The sequence below is a fragment of the Haliotis rufescens genome, unplaced genomic scaffold (genome assembly GCF_023055435.1).
Source record: "Haliotis rufescens isolate VD_foot unplaced genomic scaffold, xgHalRufe1.0.p SCAF_11, whole genome shotgun sequence".
NCBI lineage: Eukaryota > Metazoa > Mollusca > Gastropoda > Lepetellida > Haliotidae > Haliotis > Haliotis rufescens.
In genome coordinates this window covers 1,958,406-1,979,280 of record NW_025963791.1, presented here as the reverse complement: position 1 = coordinate 1,979,280, position 20,875 = coordinate 1,958,406, and the positions used below count along the sequence as shown (strand labels likewise).

General features: G+C 39.0%; 1 protein-coding gene across 1 annotated transcript; it reads left to right on the top strand.

Annotated features, from left to right (window-relative positions):
* Positions 1-93: 93 nt before the first annotated feature.
* LOC124144559 lies at positions 94-20,522 on the top strand. The gene is made up of 9 exons (XM_048392116.1): positions 94-145; positions 4,561-5,233; positions 5,793-5,988; positions 6,935-6,961; positions 7,310-7,401; positions 8,738-8,808; positions 10,153-10,255; positions 16,084-16,114; positions 16,921-20,522. Exons 1-9 carry the CDS (start codon positions 100-102, stop codon positions 17,086-17,088), a joined length of 1,407 nt encoding a protein of 468 aa, XP_048248073.1. The 5' UTR covers positions 94-99; the 3' UTR covers positions 17,089-20,522.
* The last annotated feature ends 353 nt before the right edge of the window (positions 20,523-20,875 follow it).

Below are 20,875 nucleotides of genomic sequence, written 5' to 3'. Positions count from 1 at the left end.
TTTAAAAAGCTTTCCGATATGATCAGTAGTAACATAAAATATACATAAGTTTAGCCAAAATCGAAAGTCTGTTGACAGGCAGCAACATGTGTAAACAACATGGCGACCAAAATAGATCTTGGGCATGATATGCCGGAAGCTAAAGGTGGAGAACACTGACAATTCTTCTATATGGCAGCTAACTTTGCCAAATATATGCTTCCATAAAGGCTTGCAATATGAATTTTTAAACTGACATGAAAAGGATACACATGTAAACAATGCATTTGACTCCTGTAGTGTCCGAAAGTGAATATTGTTTCATATTTATTAGGCCTAAGCTTCAACCAGGAGGCAACCAAACCACCACTTTCATATTATTTTAAAATATTGTTTAAATTTATTTGTTTTGTCATATGTATTTTGGATTTGTATTTTACATATTCTTAGTAAAGGAAAAGGTAGAGAATTTAGAAGTGATGCACATAAGGGGTGCAGGCGAAAGCGGCACCTCAACTATACGTCACCGATTTACTCTAGCGGAAACACCACCTCATATTTTAATAATGATAAGAACGATTTCTATAGTAGGAAATGTAAATATTCATTGGTGATATGCTTTTATTCCTAATTTCTATTGTAATTATCATTTTCATTGATCATCCACAAATATCATTGTCATCTGTCAATGTCTCATATATTGTCACATTCCACAGTATTACAACACACACTGGTCCATGAATACGAAAAACCTTTTTTTATATATTAATTTTTTTTACTTGAACTATTTTTATTGTAAAACCTATATGTTTCTTTTGCAAATACTTTGAAATGAAATAGTTGCCTCTCACAACCCTCTTATCCTTCCTTAGTACTTCTGCTTCATCTGTCTGGTTTCTTCTGTGTCTTCAGATTGTAAACTGATGTGAAAGTTCATGTAATCGTTCACCTCTTCTGTAACGGGGCCTACGCATTTTGCACAATGGAAGGAGAATTCTTCTTCGCTCTAGCAAATCTCACCATGCCAGTCCATAGACAGACGTACCAGTGCCACAAAATGACATTGAAATAAATTGAATAAGGGTACTTAGGACTTCAAAGCATGTGATGTTTTCACAATAAATTTAGTTGTGCCTCCCAATCTGAGTCGGCATGGCGAGTAAATTGGAGCAGATTGGCTAATTGCAAATCTAAACATGTTTTGTGGCGGTCGGGTAGCCTAGTGGTTAAAGCGTTCGCTCGTCACGCCGAAGACCCGGGTTGGATTCCCGACATGGGTACAATGTGTGAAGCCCATTTCACAAAATGACATTGAAATAAATTGAATAAGGGTACTTAGGACTTCAAAGCATGTGATGTTTTCACAATAAATTTAGTTGTGCCTCCCAATCTGAGTCGGCATGGCGAGTAAATTGGAGCAGATTGGCTAATTGCAAATCTAAACATGTTTTGGGGCGGTCGGGTAGCCTAGTGGTTAAAGCGTTCGCTCGTCACGCCGAAGACCCGGGTTGGATTCCCGACATGGGTACAATGTGTGAAGCCCATTTCACAAAATGACATTGAAATAAATTGAATAAGGGTACTTAGGACTTCAAAGCATGTGATGTTTTCACAATAAATTTAGTTCCCGACATGGGTACAATGTGTGAAGCCCATTTCACAAAATGACATTGAAATAAATTGAATAAGGGTACTTAGGACTTCAAAGCATGTGATGTTTTCACAATAAATTTAGCCTAGTGGTTAAAGCGTTCGCTCGTCACGCCGAGGACCCGGGTTGGATTCCCGACATGGGTACAATGTGTGAAGCCCATTTCAGGTGTCCCCCGCCGTGATATTGCTGGAATATTGCTAAAAAAACCAAGGTGAAAAAAAGAAAGGTTCCATATTTGTTGGCAAGAGTAGACATTTTTGCTGAAGACAAGGTTCCGTTTTGCTCGGTGATGTCTTGCTGAGTTTCTGATAGCTTTTACCCCACATGAGAGAGAAAATATTTATGGATGTCAACTTCTTTATTATGAGGAACACAATGTTCTTCATAATAAAGAAGTTGACATCCATATATTCTCGCTTTTGTCTGCATATAATCAATTTTTAAACTTATCCTATCTCACACTATGCATTTCTTCTTTCTTCTTTGATCCTATGTGGAAACGTTGCTTGAACAGAGTTTCAAGCCTCTAAATAACAATTCACCCGAAGATATCCCAGTATCACCATGGTTACCACCCAAACAAATGTAATCCTGTGCATCGCGACCTACATGACCTAATCACGTGATTATCCCGCCATATCATTCTCTTTGTTATTTCCACATAGGGGAGAGGTGTACTGTCAGTGTTAGAGAATATATATATATATAGATATATATTTTTTGACTGATTTCCCTACTACATCATGATGATTTACATATAACATCTGGGAATATGAGCAAGAAAGATCCTCTTCGCCCGGCCTGTCTGGAGTGCAGGCATAATTTTTCTACATCAGACCCTCACGATTTATGCTGTGAATGCCAGGGCTGGTGTAGTTTTGACAAGAGATGTTCTTTATGTAATCATCTTTACAGACGAATCATTCAGCGTATATGTTCACAAGTGGATCGCCGTTCAAAGCCCAAGGCAAGAACTCAAATGACGTCGTTAAGCACAAGTCATCAAGTACCAAAAAGTTGAGGTTTATCAAGCCAACTGACCCTTCCACTGTTACAGTGACTATATCGCTCTCAGGATCGGCGCTCAGAGGATTGACTGGCTCAGGATCGTGGATCACACAAGAAGTGTTCCAAATCTTCACGTTCCACTCCTGTTCATCTGGACTCTGAGGATGACTACTATTTGGATTCGGTTGAGCGCTCTTCAACTTTGGGTCGCTCCCTGTCTCTGGTTATGTGGATCACCATCATCATCAGATCACTCCTGCTCTTATGATTATCGGCATCAATGACAGAAATTTCAAGCTTCAGATTCCTCTTGGGATTCCTTGGACCACCAACGTGGATGGGAGACCTACCCACTCTGCTTTGGCTCGTATCCTCACTGGTTGGAATATCCTATTGCCTAGTCCCATCCTGACTTCCGCTCCGGCACTAGATATTACCACTCTGAATCCACCTTTCGGTAGCCTTCAGCATGAAGAGCCTTGTCATTCCTCTCCCTCTCATCGATGTTCATCACCGACAGCCACGCACAAAGATCACCATTTCTCCGAGTCACTCCCGATCTGCTTCTCCACTTCTGGTTCGGGTTCCTTCCAGCCCCTTGTTTCCGGCCCCACTAGTGATGCTCCCAAACTCATGGCACCATAAAGACCAGGCTAACAAGCTGGCACCGAACATTAAATCGTTTCAACAAGTGGTCACCACTGCCCTCCAGCATTGTTGCAGGCTACCAGCAGCTCCTGGTCTGGATAGCTTGACTTCCTCTCCAACTCCCATACAGCGCACTTCTCCTGGCACAGCTGTTCCGGTTCCTCTGGTTGTGGATCATGTGCCGGCTGACAAAGATATGGATCATCAACCGTCTCCTGCATCGTCGACAGGGCTTTTGCGTTTTTCTGTCGTTTCCGTCGCTTGCAGTCCCTGAAGAGGATTCCGGCACCCATGGCACGTAGAAGTTTGTTTCAGTTCCAGAACTTGATGCGATCTCTTGACTCTTAGCCCTAAGCATTCGTTGACTGTATTGACTGTGGAGGATCACCTGGCTTATATCTCCTCTCTACTGTTAGGTGGTTACTCTGATCACATGCAATCCTCACAAAACTCGAGCCATCGCCTCTACCATGGCCTTTCACAGCAATTGCACCCAGTCCGCCATTATGAAAGGGTGCTTTTGGAAGTCAGATACGGTCACCACTATTTCTATGACATCTTTGTTACAGGCGTCCAGGGCCATCATCAATTCGATCTCATGGTCTTGGCACAGCAGCTGTCGACTGCACATCAGTGCAGATAACCGATGCCTGTACCTTGCACCTGCTCTTTTGTATAACACTTCGTGTATATACAGGATAAATCTTGGAACTAGAGCTCCTGTGTTGATTGTTTTTTATTATTCGAGCTCCCAGACTGAGTACCCATGTGGAGCGTGGATTCTCTCATCTGTAGAGACAAAGCTTCTCTAGCCTGTTAGCTCTGACGTGATTACAGTACGTGACCCATTTGTATGGGTGGTGACCATGGTGGTGCTGGGATGTGTTCAGGTGAATTGTTTTTTAGAGGCTGGAAACTGTTCAAGCATGCTTCCACATAGGACCGAAGAAGAAAGAAGAAATACATAGTGTGAGATAAGTATATAAATATACAATTTATTATAAAATTTTCAAATTTCTTCAAGATCTACATTGTGTTTTATATTTTCTTTTATGACCCATGGTATGTTTAGTTTACTGCTAAACATGACCACCTCAGTGTGGTTTGCGTTCCACAGATAACAGGTCGCTGGTTGATTTGTGTTCATTTTAAAGGAGCTAGATTACTATGAATGCATTTTCCTTTGATAAGATGTCCTTTAAGATGTCCTTTTAGAGTCCTCAACATTGTCATTAGTAAATCATAATCACAAAACACAATTGTTTTTCCAGTTGATCATTTGCCACCATCAGGCCCAAAGTATAACAATGAATATCAAAAGGAATTTCATTACCGAGGGAAGCTATTCTGTTCAACAGCTAATCGACTCAGAAATCTGTGTCAACAACCAAGAAGGGATGCTTTCACTGAATCCTTTATGAGGGATGAAGACATAATATCAGATGAACTATCCAGTAGATCGGTTTATAGACCACAAACCTCCTCAAAACCTAGCAGGCCTCGTAGGATACAGAGCGCCAAGGGCAGACTAGAGAAGCGACAAGACTGTGAAGAGACAGATTCACCATGTTTAGAAAAGTCTGGAAGTCAAGTATCGGTAGTCGACATGAACCTAAATGTACACATTCCAAAAAAAACTAAACCAAAGCGTCCACAAAGTGCTTCGTTTGTAAGTCCCCCCAAAAGTGACAGATCTGGACCATCTTCAACATGTTCCAGTAGACCTTGTTCTGCTAAATCAGCCCTTGGTCAACAGGTCTCAGGAGAAACTGTCGACAATGATGGAGTCAAGCCTTCAGTGTTTGGGTTGAAGTTTAAGAGACAGGTGTTTGGTAGTGACCCAGGTATTTTCTCCAGTACTGAAGATCTGACGAGCAAAGGTTTTCCATACGTACTGTCCGGTGACAGTGGCAAGACGAACAAGGATCCTGATAAAAACATCAGGTGTGTTAGATATTTGAATGAATGATTTTGAAACAAATTACTGCGATTCTTATTTTACATTTACAGTTTGGTAATTCACTGTGAATAAAGGGCAGAGGAAAAAGGGAACATTGCTTCTTGGATTTATTATGACATTTCAAACAGTTTGGGGTTGGAGGAGGGCTGGAGGTGGTCGCACATATGGGTGAATGTTTTTGTTCTCAAAGGTGGAACAGAATTAGAATAGAATTTTGAAGACAGATTTTTTCTTCTTGCTTAGTGTGTTAACTAATTTTGAAAAATGATAGTAATTTCAAGTGATAAATGAATAGAATTTCAATGTTATTGAATACAGTTGTGAAGTAAACCTCTAACTTTAACATGTTTTCTTTGTTTCATAAACCCAACAATGATTTTCTGACATAACTTTAAAAACATGTTTTCAAATTCTTCATTTTAAACACTGATCCTACAGTTATTGAAAAAGATCCATAAATATAGTAATTGTAACAAAGACGCTTGACCATGATGTTTTTGCAGTTCTTGTGGAAGAAAATGTAACATTAAATTCCTGTGCTAGGTCCATGCCTGCGTGTTTAGAGCCACTGAGGCCCTGGCTGAATACAAATATATCGAAAGATGTGATTGGTGTGGACCCAGCAACTTGTCTGGTATTTCTTGCGGGCTGTTTTGACGATCTCCCAGAAGTACCACCACCCCAGGGTGCTGAGGATGTACTGGCTTGTCATGGTCAACTCCCACTGGAAAACCCTGCGGTGAGTTCCTTAACGTTATACACATGAACATACTGGTACACTCTGAAACACTACGTAACATCAAGGATTGTGAGATTTTCATCTGATTCTTATTTTTGAAGTGAGGGAGGAGATTTTTGTTTTAGAGATTACTCAGATAGCCGGTTATGGTTTGATTGTAATTCCAAACCAGTTAAATTGTGCAAACCAGTTTTTGTATTCTTTGTTTAAAAATATTAATAATCAGTTGCATTATGTTTATGAAACTATCAATATTAACATTGTCACCATGTGATGTATTCACAGTTAGGAAGTTAGGAAAACACACTGAATCTACAGTTTGCATCAGTGTCTCAAAGGCAAAATGTACTGGTGCTATATTACCGTTAATAGCCTTGCTGTCAAACATGGCAGAACATAACCCAGTCTTGAATATAAATAAACAGATTGTAACACCAAATTCATTTCATTATTCACCATCTTGGTCATAAAAATTAAAGTTGATCAGATATGAAGAGTTTCAGTAGGATGTAATTGGCTCCAGATTCATCAAAACGTTCTGTCCTTCTGTTTATTATTAATTTAAATCAAATAAGGTCAATAACTTATTGTTTTTTAGGCAATATTGCCAAGGTGGAGCCAAAAACAAAAACAAAAATATTTTGGTTTTGAGGATTATTTAATAATAATTAAATTTTCGTTGTGTTCATTGAAATTCATGTATTCTGATAAGCTGATTCATACAGTTTGCACATTGGTTTTTCAGTTCATACCTCAATGAACCGAAAAAAATACACAGTCAATCCTTAATAAAGTTTTCAAAGAAAAGGATGTTTAACGGGGCATATTTTCAAACGGCATTTTACAGTTACTAATTTTACTTAAATTGCAGCATTTAGAGAAGACTTCTCAGTGTGTCCAGAATAAACAGTTACTGGGTATTATATTTTGTCATTGTGTATTTCAGCCGCATAAGAAATACAGTCATCCTTTTGTGAGTATATTATTAACTTGTCATGTATTCCACCTGATCAACATGCTAAAGGTTGGAGCCATCTTGAGTTTTAAATAGATACCTATGTTAATGCAGTTAATCACACCAAAGCATGAACTTTCTGCTTATTTGACATTTGACTTGTTCAACATGTTTATTGAATAATTATGTGCTTTGTTGAAAGACTTAGTTGTTCCGTGTTATGAATTAGAGGGTGTAGATTCTGACCAGCAACTTGTGAGTTTCAGGGACACAATATGGTTAATTTTGACATAAAGTTCATGATGTTTTACCTGTCTACCCACGATATCGCTAGGCTTGCCTCACTTGATCAGTGTTTTATTCCAGTACAACAGGAAACTGCCTGCAGAGTGGGAGTGTAATCACAGATGTCGACTGCTCACGAAGATCTGTACTGAAGATGGCACTGTTCTACATGTGTAAGAATTGCTTTTCTAGTTTTAGAAGAGTCAGTGTTTTCCAGTTTTGGTCAACAAGTTGTTTTTAGCGCAGTGTGTGAAACTAAAACATTATCTCTGTATTATTAATATTTAGGGTAATCAGTAACTTCTTGGATCTACATTATAAAAATTGTGTTGGCAGACAAAGTTGGTTTTATAATGACTTGAATCCATCTTTGTAGGATGGCCGCTTGACCCAATCTTACTCGGTCTCTAAGACAACAATACAGAAATCTTACACCTGATGTTGTAAACATTGTCACACTAAAAACAAGAGGCTGCTCATCCATGCAATTTTGGGATGCTTTGGCCATTAATTTCTTTATGTTTTTGTTGGATCACAAATTGATGTGCCCAAATCAGAAGTTGAAGAAGGCAAAAACAATCACATCAGCATCAACCTATGGTACCTGTTATCTATAAGTATGCGAAATAGCTTTTCTCTGCAGACTAACAGACGAAGGAAGCAAAGGGACTTGGGCAGGGATGAGTCCAAATTTACTACCCGGGTACCCACCCCCCTATTACCCACCCCCCTATTACCTGACTCTATCCGGGTACCCACTGTAGGTCTCAAGAGATAGGTACAAAATGTCTGATTGGGAATTTTTTTACCTTAGCCCTGGCAAAACGTATTTAGATACATGTATTAAACAATCTGGCCATGCATACACTGAAGTTATATCTTTATTCATCCATATGAAAAATCAGAAGGAATGGGTGCATCATCAGAAAGAAATGTGAACATTAGTCTCTTGTAGTGTAACCATAGAGTTCTGGATAATTTTTGCCATTAAGCAATATATCACATGTGATAACCATGGGTCCGGGTAGTCCTGTGGGTACCCGGGTCCTACTCAGGACTCCCCCGACGCGGGTACCCAAGTAACCCGTCTCAGCCCTCCAAGGGACAGAGCTCAGTTGGTTGATTTGAAAAAATAGGAATGTCAAGTCTTGCATACTATTAGTGATGTTAATAGGGTTTTTACGTGTGTTTAGTCACAAATGTTTGGATTACTTTTCCGCTGAAAAAATATATGTTCACTTTGATGTTAATTTGTTTCCATACTTGATGAAAATAGGGTTGGTTGGCTGTAGTCAGGGTAAAATGATACATCGGTGTACCAGTGCATCGTAAATATGCGTAAATGTATCATATCGTGACCCATGTATCATGGTAAGTATCGTATCGTGACCTTGTTGGCTGATCCATGATGCGACAAATGAATAAATAATGGCCTTACTAACTGTTATATTTTTATTTTATGATATATACATGATATATATATGACATGTTACTTATGTTTTTCTACAGGAGGTACGAAGGCAGCAGAACAGCTGATGTTGTCAGAAAGGAAGTTCAAGAACTGGAAAATCTCCTGCTTGGTAAACTATCTTTAATTGTAGAGCCGTTCACATTTGTCAGAATTCCCTCTTCCTGAGGCAAGGGAGTGAACTGACTGTAAAAGTCCAGTTTCCATCCTTGCCGATCTAGGCAGGAATTTGGGGGCTCGATTGTAGTGCTATCAATGGCTAGTATGAGTTAGTCCTTCCTATTGACCAATCAGATTCCACCTCACATATATCTTGCTTTTGCTTCAAATATAATGGCATCGCCCAGTGAAGACTGATCGATAATCAAGATCTATTTTGCTATAAATCTTCGTGAAGTGCACCAAATCATGTGGGCTCCTTGATTAAAAACATGAAAAGATTTGGAAAATATCTGTTGATGCAAAGTTATCGGTACACATGCTTTGCAAATCTGCAAATTGCACAGCAGTTTACGAACCAGACGTCGATTTTGTTACGTGATTTGATTGGACTATGCATAGACTCGTTAGTCTAGCCAAACAGTCAAACAACAAAGTGTGTAACAAAGTGTCTGTGTGTGTAACAGTGTCTGTGTGTTAAAAGGTGTTTGTGTGTCACAGTATCTGTGTGTGTAACAAAGTGTCCATGTATGTAACAGTGTCTGTGTGTGTAAAAAAATGTCTGTGTGTGTAACAGTGTCTGTGTGTGTAAAAAAGTATGTGTATGTAACACTGTCTCTGTGTGTAGCCAAGTGTCTGTGTGTGTAACAAAGTGTCTGTGTGTATAACAGTATCTGTGTGTGTAACGTGTCTGTGTTACAAAGTGTCAGTGTGTGTAACAGTGTATGTAAAAAAGTTTTTGTGTGTGTACCAAAGTGCCTGTGTGTGTAACATTGTCTGTGTGTAACAAATTGTCTCTGTGTGTAACACAGTGTCTGTGTTACAAAGTGTCTGCATGTTACAAAGTGTCTGTGAGTTACAAAATGTCTGTGTGTAGCAGTGTCTCTGTGTGTAACAAAGTGTCTGTGTGTCACAGTGTCTGTGTGTGTTACAAAATGTCTGTGTGTGTAACAGTGTCTGTGTGTAACAAATTGTCTCTGTGTGTAACAAATTGTCTGTATGTTACAAAGTATCTGTGTGTTACAAAGTGTCTGTATGTAACAAAGTGTTTGTGTAACAGTGTCTGTGTGAGTTACAAAGTGTCTGTCTGTGTAACAGTGTCTGTGTGTGTAACAACGTGTCTGTGTTACAATGTGCCTGTGTGTGTAACAGTGTCTGTGTGTAACAAAATGTCTATGTGTGTAACAGTGTCTGTGTGTAACAAAGTGTGTGTGTGTCAAAAAGTGTCTGTTTGTGTAACAAAGTGTCTATGTGTGTAACAAAGTGTCTGTGTGTAACAAAATGTTTATGTCTGCAGGAATTGGCAGCTATGACAGTGAGTGCATGATGGTGCAGTACCAGGCCGACATCACCCGACTGAGAGAAATGGTGGACACCACTCTTTCAAAGGTCCCAGATAGGTAAGTCATGACCTTTGCAAACTCACAATTACCACATAACATGACTGGGAAGTTTAACACAATTACTAGTACAGTGTACCCTCTCTTTACAGTGTATATTTGAACTCTTATCAAATAGGAATATATATGTTCACTTCGTTAGTTTGCCAAAGAGTTGCATCCCTTAGTCGTGAAAGGATCCTATAAAGCAGATTCACTCTGTCGTATCATTATGTCATTGGTTTGTCAGGACCATACCTATGCCCATTGGTTTCATCAAAGTGGTAAATGTTTAAGACCTGTGTCCCTTCCTTCCTTTCCTGACACTTTACATGTTTTTTTTAAAATTCATAACTTGTTTTTGTTGTTATATGGCTGAAATTTGCTGATGCGACATTATTTTTAACTCACTTCTCCCATGTCAAGCTGACATGCCATGATACAAATATAATACTGTTCAAATCAGCGTTTAGCCCAACTCCCTGAGAACTCATGATGCTTGCTGTCATTTGTGGTCAAGTAACTGATTCAGGCATATCATGCACTGTACTAAAATTTTGTTTCTGAGTTTTCCCAAAAAATGTTTTTATTTCAAATGCTCTTTAATCCAGAATATTATTCATGCATTCTATTCCAGTTTGCAGTAACACTACTAGGGGTGACTATTGGTCTGGAAATCACTACTGCGATAACTATTGATATTGAAAGAAACTATTGTGATAACTATTGATATTGAAAGAAACTATTGTGATAACTATTGATATTGAAAGAAACTATTGTGATAACTATTGATATTGAAAGAAACTATTGTGATAACTATTGATATTGAAAGAAACTATTGTGATAACTATTGATATTGCAAGCAATTGTTGCAATAAATATCAATAGTTTTCAGTGTATCATTTTAAATGGATTTTAGAGTTGAATTAAACCTTGAAACTGAAGTTTCCTTTGAATGTGATAACCATAACAACAAATATAAAGTTAAGTTTGAGATTTGTTTGATTTGACTGATTTGTTTTTTCTTTACCCTAATAACTTAAGAAAAAGAAACTTCCTCATTCCCATGTGTAAATTACTGCCACTCATGATCAAAAGAAAAACAAATTTGAACAGCATTGCATGTATTTTATTGATATGGTAAATACAATCAAAACTATCGATATTCCTAACTGTAATCGATACTATTGATTGGAAACTGATTTAACAATCGATATATTGACTTTAAGTGCTTGCCAATAGCAATATATCAATATTACGATTTAATGTGACACCCCTAAACACTACTAGTATAAGCTGGGGTCCTACTTGATAAACAGTGTGGAGAATTACCCCAGCAGACGGAAATGTGAATGCAGCAGAACCATCTTGCACCTAAATGTCTGCTTAGCTTGTATATTCCCCAGGGAGCTGAGAATACTAATATAAATATATATATATATCTCATCAGTTGTCAGGGTAATAAGTGTACATAATACGATCATGCGTTGTGCAGATCTAGCACGAGACAAATGTACATCATATTACTATCATCATCATCATCATTGATGATATGAAACAGTGGCTTTGGCCGTTGTCATGACAATCACTTCATATTTCTGTCATATGATGTGAGTTTGGGGGACATCACACCTATGACACCACAATTTATTCATGGTTTAATTATTCTATAGCAATTTTGAAAAGATGTAATTCAATTAGCGATATTTCTTCCAGTGATAGAATGTGGTCTCTCCTGCGGCAAGTATAATATTCCCTGAACATTACTGCTTTAAGATTAGAGCCATTGACTGTTACATTTGCTTACATTCCCTGAACCAACGTGAACACCTGTGCAAAATCATGACTACAGCTGGGCCCAGTCACACCGCAAAGACCCACACCTGTATTTTAACCAAGATTGATTTGTGAGGGTGGGAACAGTTTGCCAGAATGGCTTTGTTTATGGTAGTTGTATGGTTGGTGGTAGATGGATGATTGATGGTACATGGATGGTTGATAGTACATAGATTGTACATGGATGGTTGATGGTACATGGATGGTTGATGGTACATGGATGGTTGATGGTACATGGATGGTTGATGGTACGTGGATGGTTGATGGTACGTGGATAATTGATGGTACATGTTTTGTTGATGGTACATGGATGGTTGATGATATGTGGATAGTTATGGTACATGGATGGTTGATGGTACATGGATGGTTGATGGTACATGGATGGTTGATGGTACATGGATAATTGATGGTACATGTTTTGTTGATGGTACATGGATGATTGATGGTTGATGGTACATGGATGATTGATGGTACATGGATGGTTGATGACACATGGATGGTTGATGGTATGTGGATGGTTGATGGTACATGGATGATTGATGGTACATGGATGGTTGATGGTACATGGATGGTTGATGATTGATGGTTGATGGTACATGGATGGTTGATGGTACATGGATGGTTGATGACACAAGGATGGTTGATGACACATGGATGGTTGATGGTATGTGGATGGTTGATGGTACATGGATGATTGATGGTACATGGATGGTTGATGGTACATGGATAATTGATGGTATGTGGATGGTTGATGGTACATGGATGGTTGATGGTATGTGGATGGTCGATGGTATGTGGATGGTTAATTAAATGTGGATGGTTGATGGTACGTGAATGGTTTATGGTACATGGGTGGTTGATGGTACATGGATGGTTGATGGTACATGGATGGTTGATGGTACATGGATAATTGATGGTACATGTTTTGTTGATGGTACATGGATGGTTGATGGTACATGGATGGTTGATGATTGATGGTTGATGGTACATGGATGGTTGATGGTTGATGGTACATGGATGGTTGATGGTACATGGATGGTTGATGGTACATGGATGGTTGATGGTACGTGGATGGTTGATGGTACGTGGATAATTGATGGTACATGTTTTGTTGATGGTACATGGATGGTTGATGATATGTGGATAGTTATGGTACATGGATGGTTGATGGTACATGGATGGTTGATGGTACATGGATGGTTGATGGTATGTGGATGGTTGATGGTACATGGATGATTGATGGTACAAGGATGGTTGACGGTACATGGATGGTTGATGGTATGTGGATGGTTGATGGTACGTGGATGGTTGATGGTATGTGGATGGTCGATGGCATGTGGATGGTTGATTGAATGTGGATGGTTGATGGTACGTGGATGGTTTATGGTACATGGGTGGTTGATGGTACATGGATGGTTGATTGTACATGGATGGTTGATGGTACGTGGGTGGTTGATGGTACGTGGATGGTTGATGGTACTTGGATGGTTGATGGTACATGGATGGTTGATGGTACATAGATGATTGATGGTACATGGGTGGTTGATGGTACATGGATGGTTGATGGTACGTGGATGGTTGATGGTACATGGATGGTTGATGGTACATGGATGATTGATGGTACATTGGTGGTTGATGGTACATGGATGGTTGATGGTACATGGATGGTTGATGGTACATGGATGGTTGATGGTACATGGATGGTTGATGGTACATGGATAATTGATGGTACATGTTTTGTTGATGGTACATGGGTGGTTGATGGTACATGGATGATTGATGGTACATGTTTTGTTGATGGTACATGGATGGTTGATGGAACATGGATAATTGATGGTACATGTTTAGTTGATGGTACATGGATGGTTGATGGTACATGGATGGTTGATGGTACATGTTTTGTTGATGGTACATGTTTTGTTGATGGTACATGTTTTGTTGATGGTACATGGATGGTTGATGATATGTGGATGGATATGGTACATGGATGGTTGATGGTACATGGATGGTTGATGGTACATGGATAATTGATGGTACATGTTTTGTTGATGGTACATGGATGGTTGATGGTACATGGATGGTTGATGATTGATGGTTGATGGTACATGGATGGTTGATGACACATGGATGGTTGATGACACATGGATGGTTGATGGTATGTGGATGGTTGATGGTACATGGATGATTGATGGTACGTGGATGGTTGATTGTACATGGATGGTTGATGGTATGTGGATGGTTGATGGTACATGGATGGTTGATGGTATGTGGATGGTCGATGGTATGTGGATGGTTGATGGTACATGGATGGTTGATGGTACGTGAATGGTTTATGGTACATGGGTGGTTGATGGTACATGGATGGTTGATGGTACATGGATGGTTGATGGTACATGGATAATTGATGGTACATGTTTTGTTGATGGTACATGGATGGTTGATGGTACATGGATGGTTGATGATTGATGGTTGATGGTACATGGATGGTTGATGGTACATGGATGGTTGATGACACATGGATGGTTGATGGTACATGGATAATTGATGGTACATGTTTTGTTGAAGGTACATGGATGGTTGATGGTACATGGATGGTTGATGGTACATGGATGGTTGATGATTGATGGTTGATGGTACATGGATGGTTGATGACACATGGATGGTTGATGGTATGTGGATGGTTGATGGTATATGGATGATTGATGGTACATGGATGGTTGATGGTACATGGATGGTCGATGGTACATGTTTTGTTGAAGGTACATGGATGGTTGATGGTATGTGGATGGTCGATGGTAGGTGGATGGTTGATTAAATGTGGATGGTTGATGGTACGTGAATGGTTTATGGTACATGGGTGGTTGATGGTACATGGATGGTTGATTGTACGTGGATGGTTGATGGTACATGGATGGTTGATGGTACATTGATGGTTGATGGATGGTATATCAATATTATATGAATGTATAGACACCAGGAATCAATCTCTCCTATCCTGGATGGTTCCATGTGTGTACGTATCAAGAGATATGTTTCTCAATGCTCAATAGCAAAATAGAGGTCAACAATTTACACTGATTGCTGCTTGAAGGTGCAATATCAAGTTATTTTTAGTTTGGTTGTTGTTGTATATGTGAAAACTAATCCTCAAATCTTTATTTCCACACTGTGGGAAGATGTAGGATACTTACAAAAGAATCAAAATACTGGTATGCGAAAACACAAGCTTTACAAAACAAATGCAAGTCTGATATTGCACCTTGAATGTATACTATTTGATTTGCTTACTTACTCATTTGTCCTAAATTAGATTTAGATCCCAGTACCGATGGGGTATGTTATCCAGATGATACTTTTCTTGAAGATATAAACATTACCATTAGCGTGTAGATATTTTAGTGATAGATTTTTAGTTAGGCCTATCCAATAATATTATATAGATGTGTTATTTTTGTTATAGAGATTTATTTGAATTACTGATATTGCCAATAAAAAAGGTCACTAGAAGTGTGTCATCACCCGAGGGGACGTTTTGACAGAAATTCTGTATGAATTGTCAGTTCAAAAAGATTTTCATACCATTGTTCATTTGATCACAAGATCTAATCCTTATCATGATTCCATGTTAGAATAGGTCCCAGCAACCCATGCGGGTCAAAAGAGGTGACTTAATGCATCGGCTAACTTAGTTGATGGTGTATCATTGTACCCCAACTGCCTGTATCATTGCTCATAATTTCAATTCCTGGACTGTCTGGTTCAAACTTGATTATTCACAGGCTGCTGTCATATAGCTGGAATATTGCTGAGTGCAGAGTTGTGTCCCCTGTAGGTGGTGAGTGGGGAGAACCGAATGTTGCTTTAACTGCTGGTTTGTCTTGTCCAGACCTATAGGCCATTGTGAAAGTGCTGACATACAAAAAGCATAGTCTCTCACTCAGCAGATGAGATACAGAAGAGCTGTTTAGACTCTAAAAGTTCCACTTGTTGTAATGATGTATTTTGTCTTGCAGGATCAAGAATCCACCGGAACCACCCGACACGGTGAGTTTACACCTAGAAATTCATGTAACAGAACACCATCCTGGGCAAGGGAGTTAACTGACTATAAAAGTCAAGTTTCTACCCTTGCCGAACTAGGCTGGAATTCAAGAGTGACATTTTGGCTGGACTAACAGGTCTATGAATAGTTCAATTAAAATCGCGTAACTAACTTGGACATCCATTTCGTAAACAACATGGATTTCGGTCGACTGCAGGATTTGCAAAGCATATGTGCCATCAACTGGGCGTCGTCAGATATTTTCCAAATTCTTTGATGCACTTCGCGAGGTAAGACCCATTTAATTACAATATAGATTGCGCCGCCATTTCTTTGAAGCAAATGCAGGTGATATGAGTGCCGGAATCTGCTTGGTCAATAGGAGGAATATAACTCATACTAGCCACTGGTGGCACTACGATCGAGCCATGAAATTCCAGCCTAGTTCCGGCAAGGGTGGAAACTGGACTTGTGTAGTCATTTAACACCCTTGCCTCAGGAGGATGCAGCAGAACACTTACAGGGCTATGCATTCTTCAATTAATTAAATCTATGGGTGGGGAGACAGTTTTAAGTTACAGTGGAATCTCAGCAGGTAAGAGAAAAATGAAACAAAGGTACAATAAGACATTATGATATGCATATTTATGGTTGCCCTGCCTTTCTGGTTCCATACAGCCTGAAGTTAGAAAGGATATTCTGTGGTCACATGTTGCTTCAGCTCCACACAAGGGGCAGAATCTACCTGACGTTGTTCATATTGTCCGGATCTGTTATGTTTTTCAATAAGCATCTTGGTTTGTTCCAGTTTGGGTTACGGAAGTTTTGTAAGGAGCATGACAAGATTGTACAGCAGATCAAAGACCAGCATAGACTCTGTATACAGGAGCTTGCCATGCTGGAGAGTGGCATGGATCTAGAGGAGACTCAGAAATATTTCTCAAACCATGGTCTCTATGTCCAAGTTCCCTCCTGATCTGATACAGCTTGTGGCCTTTCACCCTGATGTTGGAAATTGCAGAGATGTTGCATGTCACAACACAAAACAAAGATCTCAGCGCTTTAATCACAACTTGTACCCTTCTCACCATGTTGGAACTTAAAGGAGTGATACATCTTTTTACAAACGTTAATCTAAGCATTTGTAGTTGCTGGTCCACCTGGTCACCATGGTGGAACGTGAAGTGGTATGTCATGGAGTGGAGTGGTATGTCATGGAGTGGAGTGGTATGTCATGGAGTGTAGTGGTATGTCATGGAGTGGAGAGGTATGTCATGGAGTGTAGTGGTATGTCATGGGGCAGAGCAGTATGTCATGAACAGGAGTGGTGTGTCAGGGGGGGAGAGGTATGTCATGAAGTGGAGTGGTATGTCATGGGGAGGGGAGAGGAGAGGTATGTCATGGAGTGGGGTAGAGCAGTATGTCATGAAGTTGAGTGGTATGTCATGGGGAGGGGAGAGGAGAGGTATGTCATGGAGTGGAACGGTGTTTCATGGAGAGGAGTGGTATGTCCTGAATTTGAGTTGTGTGTCATGGAGAGGAGTGGTATGTCATTGAGTGGAGTGGTATGTCATGGAGTGGAACGGTGTGTCATGAAGAGGAGTGGTATGTCATTGAGTGGAGTGGTATGTCATGGAGTGGAACGGTGTGTCATGGAGAGGAGTGGTATGTCATTGAGTGGAGTGGTATGTCATGGAGTGGAACGGTGTGTCATGGAGAGGAGTGGTATGTCATTGAGTGGAGTGGTATGTCATGGAGTGGAACGGTGTGTCATGGAGAGGAGTGGTATGTCCTGAAGTGGAGTGGTGTGTCATAGAGAGGAGCGGTATGTCATTGAGTGGAGTGGTATGTCATGGAGTGGAACGGCGTGTCATGGAGAGGAGTGGTATGTCCTGAAGTGGAGTGGTGTGTCATAGAGAGGAGCGGTATGTCATTGGGTGGCATGATTTGTCACTACACTAGTGCTGATTGCATGATTTTGCACAATTGATACCCCAAGCTCCATTGTAATGTAGATGTTGTTTCCTAGGTGTTAATTTGAAGGTAGTTGAAGCAAAGATTGCTTGTTTTGACAGTCAGGTCAAATGAATAAAGAAATCTAATTACCAGTTTATTGGGACCTACTGTGGTTAAATAACATACAGTAAATGTAATGGAATGGAGTGGTATGTCATGTTTGTTTGTTGTTCATTGTGGAGCTTAGAAACATTCAAGCTCTTATTCCATAACACACCAAACTGATTACGTATGTATATGACATGTACATATAGAAATAGTATGGGCATATCCCAGTGTCACTATCTAAAGTTGATAAGTATAGAACCAGGGAGTAGCCCCTCCAACATTCATTATCCAACAGAGCATATGTTTCTGAAGGTCACCTGTGGCAACTGGTATCCCACGTAAAGTCAGTTTCAAAATATCTTGTTACTCATATTTTTTTAAATATGACTGGGTAGTGATGGATTGTATTTGTATCCAACAAAGACAGTAATGGAAAGATGAGATACCTTTTGTGTTGGTCCCAAATGTTCTAGTTTCAGAGATCAGGTCTCTGAGAGTTTCATTAGAATGTTAACTTATTGATTTTATGGTGCTTGAATAGTAAAGAGTGCTTATTGCTTGTAGCTCATGTTATATATGATATTTGATACAAATGTTTTCTACTTGATTTTTAGTAGATGAATACTCAGTGCAAACAGAAATATTTTGTAATGATTTTATTTGAACCCTATTTTGACATGACTATTTTATACTGAATTATAGTCATCATCATAATGTCTACCTATTCCAAATGGGTGGAGCATATTATGTTTGTTTTCATGCTCTTGATATATAAATATAGACAATTGTGGATTAGATAGTCAGTATGGCTGCTGAATATGATTAGTACATTCAGATGGTTGAGGAATAACAAGCTGTGTTACCTAGGCAACTAGCAATTACATACACCGCGATGTTGGTTTGTCTTGTTCAGGTTGTTGGCGGATGTTATACAGCTGTAACATTGGAGGTGTTCACACACACACACACATTTATTTTTTACTGGCGTTTGTCTTTTGGGCCAGCATAATTGTCCGACTTTGCTGTTCAGCCTATCTAGTATATTGTCTGTTATATGAAATACATGATTTTCAATTTAAATAAGAGTTTTAAATCGAACAGGGAATCCTACCAGTTGAGTATCAATGTAGTGATTGTATATGTTACAACATCAGCAAATTAACAGCTGCATAGTTTTCCCAAAGTAAAAATATATAACCAATGAAATTGTCTAACTAATGCTTTCCTAACATTTGATTGGATAGAAATACAAAAGTATTTTAACTTAACAGAAATCATTGGTCCATTGGTAGCTTTGGCAATAAGATCTGATTTTAATGAGATCAATCAGAAATTGGTTTCTTCCTTTACAATTATTCCAAGGTCAAGTTATTAACAAGATATTTGGGCATGAGCAATTATATCAACAATAATCAATAAATTGATTTTCTATACTTGAAACTTATTTTCGAGGAGCATACATAATTTTCTTAATGTACTTTCATGCCAACTGAAACAAAATCAGCAAGTAGGTTATTGAAACAAAAGTCAATGCAATTAATTCTGAATCCAAATAAGAAATAGAAAAATACAAGTGCACAACAAAATTACTTCACAAAGTGCATTCACACATGTAACAAACACACTGCTATATCACGTCATGAAAAATAGGAAAGAATATTAGTTATTTAAATTTGTGTTGCTACACTGAAGTACTTCAGAAAGAAATAGGAAATCTTGAGGCTGATGAAGATGTATAACCTACAGCTGAGAGTAGCATGGATTCTTTATTAACTGCTTTAGCTTGTACAGTTCTTGCCACTGCCAAAGATGCAGAAAACCAGTCTAGTCATGAGACATATAGTACCATAGTTGCATTACTGGTAGACTAGTTATCACTTAGGAATTGTTTGGTTGAATATTGGACACCAAATATGTTCTTGATACCCACTTAGATCAGGCCATAATAAATTAATTATTCAATATATTTTTCTCAAGTACTTATGAACATAATAACATTTGCAGTGTGTGTACTGATTAACTACACTGTATATATGTAGTCCTACCAACATGCCTGCTTCATGTGAATCCCATCAGTTAGCACTTGATATATGCAGATGCATTGAATAGTTGGTCTTTAAAAAATAACATACAAAAATTAAAAGGCCTCCTGGCTTATATTTTTCAAGATTGGGATGAAAATCGAATAATTTATTCATTGTGACGTTATCATAAACCGCCTGTAGTCCCTGAATCCATGTTTTTTACCTTATTATGTTTTACACAAGTTAGATATTATAAAAGGGAATCAGTTTAACTTTCTATTGTTATACATCATCCTTGATGAATAAACATTGTGAAAAATGATTTTGTTTTGTATTTTATGACATTGAGTTGAAGCCACCACAAATTAATGTCGATGAGGGAAGAAAGCCCCAGGTGATGCAGGCCTGGTGAACCCCAGAGTATGGGTATGGTGCTGACAAACTTAAAAACATAATTCAGGATAATAACCCATGATCATAGGTTTATACCATGCAAAAGGGACAAAACTCTGCACAGCAAATTGCCGCGCTTTAGGCAAGTGGACCACCTGTGCCCCATCGCCTGGGGTTTGTCAGTTATTCGAAGAGGGACCTAGATTAAAAATTGAGACCTTGTCTTTCAAAGTATGACAGCATGGTCACCTAAACAAGTACAGTAAACTATGGTTATAACAA